Below are 16,843 nucleotides of genomic sequence, written 5' to 3' on the forward strand. Positions count from 1 at the left end.
AACGAACTGCGCCCAGTAGTTTCCCAGCAATAAGCTGTTAAGTCGAGACAGACACACAATTAAAGTCTGTTGGACCCTAGTACTGCGTACTCGGGGATAAAAAACGCTCGCGCTGGACCCGAGTACTCTTCAGACATTCACACACACACACACACACACACACACACACTCTCTCTCCCTCACTCCCTCCCTCTCTCTCTTTCTTTCTTACACACACACACACACACACACACACACACACACACACACACACACACACGAGTACAGACTCACACACACACACACACACACACACACACACACACACACACACACACACACACACACACAAACAGTAACACTAACACATGTGCACAAAATGAATAGAACCCGGATCACTTTGGCCAGACTCTCTCGTGCTCTCTGTCTCTCTTTCACCGAGACCAAACCCTGCATTGTAATTTCTTTGCCGAGACCATTTTCCCACACGTTGTCTGGCTTGCACTGAAATCATGCTTTTCTCGTCACTGCGTGACGCGTTCGCCGCTCAAGTCTTCCCTTTAGTTCAGGCTGTTCGCAAAGCGACCAGCCTCCCACCGCAAAAACTCCCACCGTTAAGAGTGGCTTTTGTGATTTATTTCGCATTTAGGTCCCAGGTAACATTATGAAGTTTTAATACGATCAATCGGACCTATTATCAAGTTAGTGTATCAACTTTTGAACGAACTGCGCCCAGTAGTTTCCCAGCAATAAGCTGTTAAGTCGAGACAGACAGACACACAATTAAAATCTGTTGTCTGCTGGAATTATGCTTGTCTCCTGTATGCTGGTCTCTCCGTGTCTTCTCTTTTCCTTCTCTGTCTTTCCACTGATCGAGTCTGCTGAAATGTTGTGTATCTCCTGTATGTGGACTGGGTGGCCGGGTGGTAACGCACTTGCGCTCGGAACCGAGAGGCTGCGAGTTCGACCCTGGGTCAGGGCGTTAGCAGTTTTCTCCTCCCTTTCCTAACCTTGGTGGTGGGTTCAAGTGCTAGTCTTTCGGATGAGACGAAAAACCGAGGTCCCTTCGTGTACACCACATTGGGGTGTGCACGTTAAAGATCCCACGATTGACAAAAGGGTCTTTCCTGGCAAAATTGTATAGGCATAGATAAAAATGTCCACCAAAATACGCGTGTGACTTGGAATAATAGGCCGTGAAAAGTAGGATATGCGCCGAAATGGCTGCGATCTGCTGGCCGATGTGAATGCGTGACACATACCGCCAGTCGATGTTCAAATATTTAGTCAAAACTTGACTAAATATTAAAACATCAATGAAACCCACATTTGCCACATAAATGGTAACTGAAATCACTGAGATTTTGATAGGGAAATAGAAAACACTTGCTTGTGTCGTGAAGAAGGTTCGCTTACTAAAGGATGTCTTTGACGTTTTTTAAGGCTGGAGTTCACACCTGAGGCCATATTTCAAAGTGGTTAGGCAGTTTTAAAGGTTTGTTTTTATGTTAGTTCAGTGTTTTGTTTATCAGGAAAAAACAAAATGAATAGAGCTTGTCGCGCAAAATTTTGAGATAGCGACTGAAGTTTGAGCATAGGTATGAGATTTTTTCACGCAAACCCTACTGAAGAAATTGTGATATTGTATTGTGAATATGTTAACAAAAAAACAATCGGATGATCAGAAACTGAAGAAGAGAAATAGGGAAGCAAAATAGAACATCAAACATAGTGATTTTACAGGTGAATTTGGAAAAAAAACCTTATGTATCCATTTTTGAAGCCCAATTTGAAGCATGGAACACAGTCAAACATAAATTAAAAGTGTTAAAGTGGTTACAGTGTTCAGAAATAGTGTTAAATAACAAGTTGAGTTATCCCTCTTCACAAATTTTAAGAGAAATACACCTCTTGTCGCGCAAAATTTTGAACTGTGATGCTTTTACTACCCCCACCCCCTACTCATTTTTCAGAAAAGAGTGCATATTATCTTCCAAATAGAAAGGCAAGGTAATCAGATGATCAAAAACTTCAGAACAAAAATAGGGAAGCAAAATAGAACATGCAACATAGTGATTTAACTGGTGAATTCAGAAAAAAAACACTTTTTTACTCATTTTATTAGCTGAATTTAAAGCTTGGAAGACAGAAATAAATAAATCAAAAGTGCAAAACTGGTTACAGTGTTCAGAAATAGTGTTAGATACCAAGTTGAGTTATCCCTCTTCATCACAGTTAAAAGAAACGCACCTCTTGTCGAGCAAAATCTTGAACTGTGATGCTTTTACTACCCCTACCCCCTACCCATTCTTCAGAAAAGAGTGCATATTATCTTCCAAATAGAAAGGCAAGGTAATCAGATGATCAAAAACTTCAGAACAGAAATAGGGAAGCAAAAAAGAACACCCAACAGAGTGATTTAGCTGTTGAATTCAGAAAAAAACCCACTTGTTTACTCATTTTATAAGCTGAATTTAAAGCTTGGAAGACAGAAAAAAATAAATTAAAAGTGCTAAAGTGGTTACAGTGTTCAGAAATAGTGTTAGATACCAAGTTGAGTTATCCCTCTTCATCACAGTTAAAAGAAACGCACCTCTTGTCGCGCAAAATCTTGAACTGTGATGCTTTTACTACCCCTACCCCCTACCCATTCTTCAGAAAAGAGTGCATATTATCTTCCAAATAGAAAGGCAAGGTAATCAGATGATCAAAAACTTCAGAACAGAAATAGGGAAGCAAAAAAGAACACCCAACAGAGTTAGTTAACTGTTGAATTCAGAAAAAACACACTTGTTTACTCATTTTGTAAGCTGAATTCAAAACTTGGATGACAGAAAAAAATAAATTAACAGTGCTAAAGTGGTTACAGTGTTCAGAAATAGTGTTAGATACCAAGTTTAGTTATCCCTCTTCATCACAGTTAAAAGAAACACACCTCTTGTCGCGCAAAATCTTGAACTGTGATGCTTTTACTTCCCCCACCCCCTACCCATTTTTCAGAAAAGAGTGCATATTGTCTTCCAAATAGAAAAGCAAGGTAGTCAGATGATCAAAAACTTCAGAACAGAAATAGGGAAGCAAAATAGAACATCCAACATAGTAATTTAACTGTTGAATTCAGAAAAAAACACTTTTTTTACTCATTTTATTAGCTGAATTTAAAGCTTGGAAGACAGAAAAAAAATTAAAAGTGCTAATGTGGTTACAGTGTTCAGAAATAGTGTTAGATACCAAGTTCAGTTATCCCTCTTCATCACAGTTAAAAGAAACACACCTCTTGTCGCGCAAAATCTTGAACTTTGATGCTTTTACTACCCCCACCCCCTACCTATTTTTCAGAAAAGAGTGCATATTATCTTACAAATAGGAAAGCAAGGTAACCAGATGATCAAAAACTTAAGATAAAATAATAGGGAAGCAAAATAGAATATCCAACATAGTGATTTAAATGTTGAATTAAAAAAACACCTTTTTTTCTCATTTTTTGAAGCTGAATTAGAAGTTTGGAATTCCTTCGAAAGCGGCATATGGCTGCCTAAATGGCGGGGTAAAAACGGTCATACACGTAAAAATCCACTCGTGCTAAAAACATGAGTGAACGTGGGAGTCTAAGCCCATGAACGAAGAAGAAGAGGAGGAGAAGAAGAAGAAGTTTGGAAGACAGAAAAAATAAATTAAAAGTGCTAAAGTGGTTACAGTGTTCAGAAATAGTGTTAGATACCCACCCATTTTAAGAAAAAGTTAACATGATAATTGATATATATCAGACTTTTTTTTATGCAATTACCACTGAAGATTCCAGACCAGGTAAAACAATCATTTTATATTCTTTGTCACATTTTTTACTTTTTTTTTTATAAATTAATCTATAGCGAGTCTTGTCTCTTTGTGTCATTTAGTTATTTTGAAGAATTCTATCCTGGCAAAAAAAATTAAAAATCCCTACCTACCTACCCTATTTTGTTTACCCATGTTATTAGAAACAGACAATTTATTTTTTATTGGGCTAAAGATCTTGAAACATTTGTTTTAATAGAGAAATAACAAGTACAGCCCTTAGCTGTGTCACTCGAATTTCTTTGTCAGGCTGAAACTTAGCTGTTGCGTTGAAGTCTGCTGTGTGTGTCTGGTTCCAAAGCAACTTTCACATTCTCATCTACACATTCTCATCTACACACTCACGTTACTCACACAATTATACAATTCTACCCACAGAGGCGTTCGGGGATGGGGGTCTCGCACTCGGGCGAATCACACCACAAAATACAAAGTATAACGTACACAGATTTTTCTATTGAACCAAAAGGCAAATTAAATCATGAATAAATCAATCAAGCAAAACTTCCACACAATGACACATTCAGTGATTCACTCTCGGTTCACACTGCGCTCTGGGCATGCACACTTGGCAGCACGTATACGTTCCGACGCCGTTTGTCTTCCTGCAAGTCGGGCCAGCACAGGCACACGATTGTCCAAGAATCACAATAATCCTCGTGAATGTCACAGCAGGCATAGTAAGGTTACGTAGAAAAGTCCAAAAGGGTGCGTTAATGGTGGTAATCCGGCACACACACACACACACACACACACACACACACACTGACACTGACACACACACACACACACACACACACACACACACACACACACACACACACTCCGGTTTGGTAAGTTACCTGATAAATAATGTAGCCTGTAGATTTAACGGGGAGACTGATCAGACAGGAAGAGTAATACTTTCACATTTCCGATGTTCAGCGATAAACTTGTTTTCTTCGAGAGTTCGATCTTCGTGCGATTCTGGCGCGTTGTCACCAAGAACGTTAAAAAAACACAGGATATCATCATGATGCCTCTCTACAAAAACCAGGTCTAGGAACTCTTCATCTAAAGTCAGTCAGTATTAACCTCCTCAACACAATCCTCATCTTGTCCCATAGTGATTTCTGCCACCAAAGAACATGTGGTTCTCAACTCAAAAGACCGATTTGTCGTCTTCCAGCATTGCGAAATTCAGATCTACCCCAACTTTCGTGCATTGATCTGAGCAATAAAATGTAGATGCGATAATCTGCAAACTTCTCTTCAACACAATCTGCATCTTGTCCCATCGTGATTTCTGTCGGCAAAGAACATGTGGTTCTCAACTCACAAGACCAATTTGTCATCTTCCAGTCAGTGTGAAATTCTGATCTGCCCCAAGTATGTGCAATAAAATGTAGAAGCGATAATCTGAAAAAAATCTGTTCGCGTGAACGCTGCCACGTTGTCATCAGTCCAATGTCTTTTATCCAGAGCAGGGACGAACACACTTTTTCATCAGCAGTTTGTTATGTTTATCCGCAGACTGCTTTCCATTACTTGTCTGTTTTAGATTGACTCGTATGGTTCTTCAGCCAGGCAAGAAGTGCTTGTTTACAGTGACACGTTCTCACGCACGACATGTCGTAAATGCAAGTTCTAACGATTGTTTTTTATTGCACTGATAGAGAATGTCGATAGTTGTAAACTTCTGACATTTCCTAATGTTTATTTCATTATTTTGCATACGGATATGGCTAATAAGTGGATAATCTGTTACGACACGAAACGCGTTCTAAATCCGGGAAGGGAGGCTACTCCAGCGTACTGTCAGGTGTGTTCTAATACCTTAACTCGACTTTTTTCACCCTCGAACTTTGTGGCATGCCTTCTTGATATGCAATCTCGGGGTTAGTGTCGTTTCTTTATCGGTGATGTTGAACTTTAGCGTTGTAAATTAATAGATGACAATCCAGTATTATTGAATTACTTTTGATGCAAGTGCCTTTAATGAAACCAAAGAATTTGTATCGTGAAATTAATTGACGGATTGAGCTCCAAACTTAAGCATAATTAATTTGTTCATTTGATCGACGAAAATGACGAGAAATGCATACGTAGTAGTATCGACAGAGTTGCCTCCCTCCCTTCCAAAACATGGCCTTTGCCAATGTTTTCCTTCCAAACACCCATGTATATGAGTGACCCTCCACCACGAAATGAGTCGCATGTCACCTCGCGCGGTAATATAAGTCCGGGGAGTGTCTGGTAAGAGTGTGAGGGTCGCCTTAGTCACAGACTTATAACTCAAACAGTTTTCGCTCTTTTCTAAAACGGTTTTCACCACAGGATAGAGCATAAAAAACTCTTTGGGAAAATGTAAAAATATTAAAATCATGCAAAGGTGACATGCGACTCATTCCGTGGTGGAGGGTCACAATTGAGAGGAATCTGCGTGTACAGTTCAGTCCGTAACTTCAGAGGTATCTAAAATGACTTGATATCTGCTTACAAGAGCAGGTTCTGTAAAATTTGAGGCCGACATCTGATTGCAGTGGATTGTGAGCTATGAATTTACTACGCTTAAGTTCAACATTACCGCGGCAATCTTGGGGCAAGTGTCGTTTCTCTATCTTGTAATTACCTTAAAAATGCAATACAGCGGTACCTGTGATGAAAGGACACCCTTGGGACCAGCCAAAAGTGTCCCTACATTGCAGGTGGCCTTTCATGAGAGGTATGCTTTGGTAGAGATAACAGACAAAGGGACTGCGACAGAAGATGTCCTTTAAAGGGCGGGGTCCTCTCATCGGAGGGGCCACACATCGCAGGTACCACTGTATTACTTGTATTGTCAAAAGGGAGCAGCGAGACAACGCAACTCTTGCGCCATATCCGCGTTTCGGCATCATATGGACCAAGGGGGACAACTCGATAGACTTTACAATGTATTACCCTTGCGGTTACTTCCCATTAATAGAAAAATAACTTCAGATTGCCGGCTCAACCTCTCTGGCATCAGTATGTAAATAACAATCGATAAATAGTATTAAGATGAATCTGTGCATGTCCGTATAAGCACAGACTCTGCAATGACAAGTAAAAATGTGTTTTAAAAACATGTCAATTTAGAACCGATGTATATTTTCATGTATAGTTTTATCGATTTTATCAATTTAAGTACACAAGAGCTCATAAATCTTAAATGTATCGCCACCATTATAAAAGCAAAGCAAGGCAAGGCACAATTTATTAACAAAAGACAAAAATATAAGGAGACCTGGAATGTATAATATTGAGACGTAGCTCTACGTGTTAAACTTCAATAAAACAAAGAATGTCAATTCGAAAAACTGTTCTACAAAAGTGTTAGTTCGGCCGAATTTATAGGGAAAAAACATCAGAGTTCCTTCATGGTAAGCTCAGAAAATATATCAAATTTTTTACTTTTGTTTTGTTTCGAAACAACTGTTGAAATGTTATAGGGTTTTAACTTTAGATTTCTGCCAAAATAGTCTAGTACACACGTCTTCCAAAGTTCTTTACAAAACTAAACAGTCATTGTTCTGTGAACATGTTCAAAACGGAATAAGTATGTCTGGTTTTCACTGAAAAAGTCCGTTTTGATTAATATAATTATAAACGTATGTGATATTACCGATGATCGTAACACACACACACACACACACACACACACACACACACACACACACACACACACACACACACACATATATACACACACACACACACACACACACATACACACACACACACACACACACACACAAACCAAGAACTATCTCAACCCCCCTCCGACCCCCAGCACACACACACACACAACAGTAGATGGTGAATGTTACAGAGGGGGAGCGGTGGGTTCCAGACGCTCATGATCTCCAGGCGAACTCTCGAACGCCCTATTGGTCAATGGGGTTCCACTCTCAACACTTCTGACACTCTCTTCATAGCGAGGGGGGTACATTTGCCCAGACACCGGGTAATCATCCTGAAGAAGGAGTCCGCTTTGCCAAGACACCGGGTAACCGACTTTAAAAGGGGGTCCGTTTTGCCTTGACACTGGGTAACCAGCTTGAGATGGGGGTCCGTTTTGCTCAGACACCGGGTAACCGACTTGAGGAGGGGGTCCGTTTTGCCTTGACACTGGGTAACCAGCTTGAGATGGGGGTCCGTTTTGCTCAGACACCGGGTAACCGACTTGAGGAGGGGGTCTGTTTTGTCTAGACACGGTATAGACACCCTGAAATCGAGGCAGATTTTGCCCAGACACCGTACTGTACCCAGCTTCAGGAGGCGGTCCATTTTGCAAACCGGTCGACTGATACTGAGGGTAAGTTTGCCCCGACACCGGCTGCTGGCTGTCATTGTTACTGAGTCGACCGCCTTGGACAAGGACCGAACCAGGTTGATTTGGATATCCGACAGCATTTAACACAAACTCCGAGGGGCTGGCGTAGGAGGCCGGCGGCGGTACGATGTGGTGGGCTTTGTTGCTGATGCTGATGATGACAGCGACGATGACGACGACGGAGCAGACGACGGTGGTGAAGTAAAAAGCCCAGGAAAAGGAAATGTCTTGCTCCCCGATGGCATTGTTTTCCATGACGTTATATACGATGATCCCGATTAACCCAAGGAGACCTGTAAAATGTAATCAATATTTCATCATTCTGCTTACGACAAATTAATATAGGAGGAAAAGTAGATACAAAAGCATTACGTATTTCAAGATGATTGTCTTGGCAAGGGAATACTTTTTTCATTCAGCCAAAAACAAGTCATACTCTACGCAGTATCAAGTAAAATAATACATTGTAGTACTAAATGAAAATTATAATATGTGACCCTCCACCACGGAATGAGTCGCATGTCACCTTTGCATGATTTTTATATTTTTACATTTTCTTAAAGAGATTGTGATGCTCTATCCAGTGGTGAAAACCGTCACAAAGAGCGAACACTTTTAGAGTTATAAGCCTGTGACTAAGGTGATCCTCACAGTGATACCTTACACCCCCCGTAGCGCAGAACCCTGCGAGGTGACTGATCCGACTCAATGAGGGTCACATTATGTGTTCGTGCGTTTGTAGGTGTGTGCGTGCGTGCGTGCGTGTGTGTGTGTGTGTGTGTGTGTGAACTTGTGTGTGTGTGTGTGTGTGTGTGTGTGTGTGTGTGTGTGTGTCAGTGCGTGCGTGTGTGTGTGTGCGTGCGTGTATGTGTGTGTGAGAGTGTGCGTGTGTAGATGAGTGCGCACGTGCGTACGCGTGTGTGTGCTTGTATATATCCGTGTGCGCGCACGCGTCAACGTGTCTACCTCCGATAGCAGCGACAACCTCCAGCGTTCTGTTATGCTCCCCAGGCTGGGATCGACAACAGTTGAAGGCAAGACAGATCACACAGGCTGCAACAAGCAGTATGAGGCACCCGCACTCCACTGCTCTCACACCGTGCAACCAGGCTGCAAAAACAAAGTGATTATCTATATATATATACGACTTGTGTCTGTCTGTCTGTGTGTGTGTCTGTGTGTGTGTCTGTTCTTTGTGTTCGATGCGCGGCCAAAGTTCTCGATGGATCTGTTTCAAATTTGGTGGCCATATTCACGTTCACCCGGGACACAATCTGGTCGATGAGATATTTCAATACGTGCTCTCAGCGCGCAGCGCAAACCGATTTTTTTTTTTTTCGGGATCAACTACCAGTAACTCTTTCTTATCTTCTCCATGTTTTCAGCGTTTACCTCCCTTCCTTCGTGTGACCCGTGGATATTCCCATTCCGTTACTATTTTTAGAAGGTCACTACACTGTCCAGAACGCTGTCCTTGCACCCCTAAATTGTCCTCACTGTAAAAGTGCAAAGGTCGAATCAATTTATAGCCACGCGAAAATTACACTGTCATCTATCTCTATATATTTATAGATATATCTATATATATATACGGCTTCTGTGTGTGTGTGTGTGTGTGTGTGTGTGTGTGTGTGTGTGTGTGTGTGTGTGTGTGTGTGTGTGTGTGTGTGTGTGTGTGTGTGTGTGTGTGTGTGTGTGTGTGAGAGTGTGTGGACAACACCTGTGGATTGCACAGTTCTGTTTGTGATGTGCTCTGGCGGCTTTCGTGTGACTGTATGTGATCAAGGGCTTGTATCCTGAGTAATAACTGATCATCCTTTGTAGCTGTACAATATTCTGTGTCAAAATTCATTTCTTTCATTGTCCATGAGGGATCACGAGATATGGGGTTTTGGGCCACATCATTTGGGTCGACACTGATTTCACTAAAGAGTGAAGCATTGAATTGAGCCAGTGAAGTGAGGTGAAAGTAGTGCCACAGTGGGCCTTTTTGTTTTGGACATGGTTGTAATGCGGTTGTAGCTCCTCTTTTGTTGAATTTTGCACTGTGTTGGCTCGAACATTGTAATCTGCGCAGCACTTACGTCGCCACATGTCAAGAGGGAGGAATCCTGCTTGGTGGTATACAATGGCCTGCTTTGAATGCCTTGGGTGTCCGAGGGCAAGCCGAAGGGCACGACATTCCGCTGACTGTAGCTTATCAAGCCATTTTCGAGCCGACGAGAAGTAGGCCTCCTGTCCATATGATAGTCTTGATCTTATAAGAGCTCTGGTGATGTTTGTTAGAATAACTGGGCACTTTGCCCATGGTTGGGCAGCCAGTATTTTAAGAAGGTTGATGGTCTTGTTTGCTTTGCTTAAAAGATACTTTAAATGAGCAGTCCATAGTCCATTTGAGGTGAAAAGTACGCCCAGATACAAGCCCTTGAGCACATTGATACTGTATACAAAGGCCATGTTCATGTTTACACAGACGGGTCCGTTTTGGATGACAAGAAGGCTGGCGCAGCTTTTGTAATCCCCAGCGATGACCTGACTGGGAAATTTAAACTGTGCAACAGAAACTCGATCTTCTCAGCTGAGCTCCTTGCCATCTGCATGTCGCTTGTTCATCTCAACCTCAAGAACACTCCTCCTCAAAAGATAGCCATATTCTCTGACTCCAAAGCAGCCATTGAAGCATTAAGAACTAACAACAGATCAAAAAGACAGGATCTTGTCATTGCCATAAAGGAGCTGGCAAATAAAATTATAAACAAGTCGCGTAAGGCGAAAATACAATATTTAGTCAAGTAGCTGTCGAACTCACAGAATGAAACTGAACGCAATGCCATTTTTCAGCAAGACCGTATACTCGTAGCATCGTCAGTCCACCGCTCATGGCAAAGGCAGTGAAATTGACAAGAAGAGCGGGGTAGTAGTTGCGCTAAGAAGGATAGCACGCTTTTCTGTACCTCTCTTTGTTTTAACTTTCTGAGCGTGTTTTTAATCCAAACATATCATATCTATATGTTTTTGGAATCAGGAACCGACAAGGAATAAGATGAAAGTGTTTTTAAATTGATTTCGACAATTTAATTTTGATAATCATTTTTATATATTTAATTTTCAGAGCTTGTTTTTAATCCGAATATAACATATTTATATGTTTTTGGAATCAGCAAATGATGGAGAATAAGATAAACGTAAATTTGGATCGTTTTATAAATTTTTTTTTTTTTTTTACAATTTTCAGATTTTTAATGACCAAAGTCATTAATTAATTTTTAAGCCACCAAGCTGAAATGCAATACCGAAGTCCGGGCTTCGTCGAAGATTACTTGACCAAAATTTCAACCAATTTGGTTGAAAAATGAGGGCGTGACAGTGCCGCCTCAACTTTCACGAAAAGCCGGATATGACGTCATCAAAGACATTTATCAAAAAAATGAAAAAAACGTTCGGGGATTTCATACCCAGGAACTTTCATGTCAAATTTCATAAAGATCGGTCCAGTAGTTTAGTCTGAATCGCTCTACACACACACACAGACAGACAGACAGACACACACACGCACATACACCACGACCCTCGTTTCGATTCCCCCTCGATGTTAAAATATTTAGTCAAAACTTGACTAAATATAAACAAGTCGCGTAAGGCGAAAATACAATATTTAGTCAAGTAGCTGTCGAACTCACAGAATGAAACTGAACGCAACGCAACGCAGCAAGACCGTATACTCGTAGCATCGTCACTCCACCGCCCGTGGCAAAGGCAGTGCCCGTGGAATTGACAAGAAGAGCGGGGTATTCGTTGCGCTGAGAAGGATAGCACGCTTTTCTGTACCTCTCTTCGTTTTAACTTTCTGAGCGTGTTTTTAATCCAAACATATCATATCTATATGTTTTTGGAATCAGGAACCAACAAGGAATAAGATGAAAGTGTTTTTAAATTGATTTCGAAAAAAAAATTTGATAATAATTTTTATATATTTAATTTTCAGAGCTTGCTTTTAATCCGAATATAACATATTTATATGTTTTTGGAATCAGCAAATGATGGAGAATAAGATAAACGTAAATTTGGATCGTTTTATAAATTTTTATTTTATTTTTACAATTTTCAGATTTTTAATGACCAAAATAATTAATTAATTTTTAAGCCACCAAGCTGAAATGCAATACCGAAGTCCGGGCTTTGTCGAACATTACTTGACCAAAATTTCAACCAATTTGGTTGAAAAATGAGGGCGTGACAGTGCCGCCTCAACTTTCACGAAAAGCCGGATATGACGTAATCAAAGACATTTATCAAAAAAATGAAAAAAACGTTCGGGGATTTCATACCCAGGAACTCTCATGTCAAATTTCATAAAGATCGGTCCAGTAGTTTGGTCTGAATCGCTCTACACACACACACACACACACACACCACACACACACACATACACCACACCCTCGTCTCGATTCCCCCCTCTACGTTAAAACATTTAGTCAAAACTTGACTAAATGTAAGAACGTAGCGTAAAGCGAAATGAATACATTATTTTAGTCAACCTGCCGAACTCACAGCTTTACACTGAACGCACTGCATTGTGTCATCAAAACAATACTTTTCTGCCCCCGAAGCCGAAAAAGCTTGACTATATGTACAACATCCCGGTGGGCGGGGAGTGTTGTTGAGCAAAAAAAAGGAAAAACAAAAATGTATCATTTCATAAATCTATCGAAAGACATTCAAGCAAGCGACTTCGGGTTACATTCTTTCTGCTCTGGATAATGATGACCTATCAGTTCTGCTTCTCTTGGATAACTCAGCTGCGTTCGATACGATCGATCACTCTGTTCTGCTCTCTCGTCTCGAATCTGTTTTTGGCGTTCACTCTACCGCTCTTCACTGGTTTAGTTCATATCTACAGGGCCGTAGTCAGTATGTGTCTGTCAATAATCTCTCATCTCCTCCATCTCCTCTCTGTTTCGGCGTTCCCCAGGGATCAGTTCTAGGCCCAGTTTTATTTGTACTATACACCACTCCTCTCTCTGCCGTCATCAAGCAACACGCAGTCAATCACTACCTCTTTGCAGACGACACACAACTCCAACAAGCATGCAAGCCTACAGAAATCCAAGCGCTGACGCACAAACTGCACTTCAGATATTAAATCATGGATGACAAACAATATGCTCAAGTTAAATGATGACAAGACTGAATTTCTTCTTTTCTCTGGAGCTTCCTCTTCGACCACTTTCCTTCCAGCCTCCATCACAGTAGGTTCTAGTGACATTTCTTTCTCTGATAGTGCTAGGAATCTTGGGTTCATCATGGACTCCCACCTCTCAATGAAACAACACATCAAAAAAGTCTGTCAGACATGTTACTTTGAGATCAGAAGAATAGGTTCCATAAGAAAATTTCTCACTGTTGATGCCACTAAAACTCTCGTTACATCCTGCATTCTGTCCAGATTAGATTACTGCAACTCCCTTCTCATAGGCTGCCCTGACTCCACTCTCCAACCCTTCCAAAAAGTACAACACTCTGCTGCACGTCTCATTTTCAGAGCACAGCATCGACAACCCTGCACTCCTCTCATGAAAGAACTTCACTGGCTTCCTGTATCTGAACGTATTAGGTATAAAGCTGCCTGCTTCTGCTACAATATCATCTCTGAATCGGCACCTGCCTATCTTTCTGAACTGGTCTCCCTCTACACTCCCTCTCGCACCCTTCGTTCTTCTGATGATGCTCGACTTCTCCGTCAAGGTCGCTTTAAACGCAAGGCTCATGGCTTCCGCACGTTTTCGTATTATGGCCCTCAGTTATGGAATTCACTCCCCTTTCAATTACGTCACTCTCCATCCATTTCATCTTTTAAGTCCAATTTGAAAACTCACTTGTTCCAACAACATTACGGATAGTTCCTTAGCATAGAGTCTGGGGATGTGAGATGTGCATGATGTGTTGTTTGAATCTGACAGTGATTGTATGAATTTTGTATACATGTATTGTTGTCACGCGCTTTGAACTTCTGATAAGGCGCTTTATAAATGCCCGTTATTATTATTATTATCATTATCATTATTATTATTATTATTATTATTATTATTTAAGTTATTGAGACATCCCAGTGCACTAAGGGATTTATAGAGCAAATCGAGAAAATTCATTATTGAACGAAGCGCATAGCGCTGAGTTCAATAATTATTTTCGAGATTTGCTCTATAAATCCCTTAGTGCACTGGGATTGTTTCAATAACGATATTGTCAGTACCGCCATAGAAAAAAGAAGATTCCAAACGCACACTTTGCTACGCGCATTTGAATAGGCATAACTGTGTGGTCAGGTCGTGTACAGTAAGATCTACTTTTGTGTGGGCCGGTGTCTCAAGTGTGTCGTGCTTTCGTCACACGCATTTTAATTTCTGTTGGTAAATTCCAGTGTAGTGTTAAAGCTGAACAGTGATGATCTTTCAGAGAGACCTCATTTGAACTCTGAGAAAGGACTCTGCTCTTCATTATTTGCGATTCGAAACCTTCAGTCGAGCGTCGATGGATTGACTGTGCGGAGTGACTCCCCTTGAATTGACTACCCCACGAAGAACTCGACTGTTCGCACATTTTCAAAATGAATGTGGCATATATCTCGTGTTGTATCTTCACTCATCGGGGAGTCTGATACTAAATACGGAACGGTAAGAATGCTCTGAACCCTACACGTATTATATCCCCATCGTTTTTTCGTTCACATTTGCCCAACATGTTAATTTGCTGAGCGGGGTTTATGTCGTCTGCTACTGCTAGGCTAGAACAATCGAACCACTCGCGGCAGTCTGCACTGTCACTGAGTCTGCACGAATAAGGCAGGCTGGTAATAAGTCTTATAATTATATGGTAAGAACGTTCTGAACCCTACACGTTTTCGATTACGATTGTTCTTGCCTTGAAATAATAATTCGGAAACCATTCATTTACTGAACTGATGCAGTCGTATTTCAGTGTAGTCTGCTAGAGTCGATCGAATCAGTCTTCCAAATGCTGTGTACGTTATCGGAATAACACTTGTGTTTTCTGTTAGCCGCTGGGAATTGTATACTAACTCATCATTTGGAAATGTGGATGATAAGCTACATGCCACTAACACGGCATATTATGAGAAGAATCTATGCAAGTCGGCGAAAATGAGATGAAACACAGCGGCTTCTAGTTTTAGATCACTGGCACTGGCACAGGCACATGCAATCTGTCAGAAAAAAACCCACTTCTGCTTTAATTGAGAAGCAGGGAATTTATGGTCATTTGGTATTGTGGAGAATATAAGCTACATGTAATTAATTAATTCTGAGGATGAGAGTACAGTCTCGCTTTGGCAAAGGGCGTAAGAATACGCTCTGTGGAAAAGTTAGCGCACTCCAAGAGTGCGCTAACAGATTTAAGCGCATCGCCATTAGCCAATCAACTGGTTCACATCAGTCATGTGACACCAGTACTTACTGACAATTATTATTATTATTATTATTATTATTATTATTATTATTATGTTGTGTAGCATGATGAGTTCGTGCCTCCTTTTATTTTGGCATCGTGAGATTCAGTTTAGTTAGAAAACAAAGAGGTTATGCCATTCAGTCAATCGATCCACCGACCGCTCAATCAATTAATCCACCACTGAATGAATGAATCAATCAATTAATCCTTCAATGGATTTCGGCAACGTAATATAAATGTAAGCTTGAGTTCGTGACCCAACTATCCTGTGTGTTATGACTGTATCAGTATTCAATTGAATAACACCTTGTCTTACACAAACCAATCAATCGATCAATCAATCACTCAATCACTCACTCAATCAATCAATCACTCACTCACTCATTCAATCATTCAAGCTATCAAGCAATAAATCAAGTAATCAAGCAATCAAGTAATAGATCAATCAAGCAAACATTGAAACCATCGATTAGTTCTGGCTACTCAATGCAAGCGTAACCATGAGTTCGTGTTCCAATTATGTGTGTGTGTGTGCGTGTGTGTGTGTGTGTGTGTGTGTGTGTGTGTATGTGTGTGTGTGTTCTCTGTAGGTGCGTGCGTGCGTGTGTGTGCGTGCGTGAAAGCGTGCGTGCGTTTAATTTTAAAACTACAGTATCTTACAAAAGAGGTTTCCAGTGTAATTATATCCTACACTTACAATGCTACACATAAAATAAAATAAAATAGACCTTACCTTCAATGTCCCCGTGAAAAGCGTGGCACTGTGATTCCCCCGTGTCAAGTCTCGTTTCACAATACATCCACAATCCTGTAGTGTTTTTCACCTTAGAATAGTATTCTACATCTAAGAAAAGATTGCTGTCGTAGCCGTTTGAATTAGGGTTTTCAATCCAAAATGGCGCCGAAAAGCCAACCAAAAACATGACAGTCAACAGGAATAAACATACGACGCCAATCTTGTACCCGAGCGACCTGCTCGAAAATGCCGACATGGTGGAACGAAAGCTGGGTCGATCAATATTATACAGAAAGATTACCTTCACCTTGAAAAAAAATTGCTCTCTCTCTCCCTCTCTCTCTCTCTCGACTGACTTCGTCAGTATGGGCCTTTTGTTTTGCTGATGTCGTTGTTGGTGTTTTTGCCCTTGTTGTTGTTGTTGATTTCTATTTCTTCCGTATTGTCCCCACTATAGCTGACCTGGTGTGCTGTTTTTCTCAGCACTG

General features: G+C 40.9%; 1 protein-coding gene across 1 annotated transcript; it reads right to left on the reverse strand.

Annotated features, from left to right (window-relative positions):
• Nucleotides 1–4,252: 4,252 nt before the first annotated feature.
• On the reverse strand, nt 4,253–16,843 carry LOC138983584 (uncharacterized). Its single transcript, XM_070356859.1, has 3 exons — nt 16,353–16,843; nt 9,119–9,262; nt 4,253–8,445 (listed from the first exon to the last, which is right to left on the reverse strand). The coding sequence occupies exons 1-3, from the start codon at nt 16,609–16,611 to the stop codon at nt 7,643–7,645; spliced, it is 1,206 nt and encodes a 401-aa protein (XP_070212960.1). The 5' UTR covers nt 16,612–16,843; the 3' UTR covers nt 4,253–7,642.

This window comes from Littorina saxatilis, linkage group LG13 (assembly GCF_037325665.1).
Source record: "Littorina saxatilis isolate snail1 linkage group LG13, US_GU_Lsax_2.0, whole genome shotgun sequence".
Classification (NCBI taxonomy): domain Eukaryota; kingdom Metazoa; phylum Mollusca; class Gastropoda; order Littorinimorpha; family Littorinidae; genus Littorina; species Littorina saxatilis.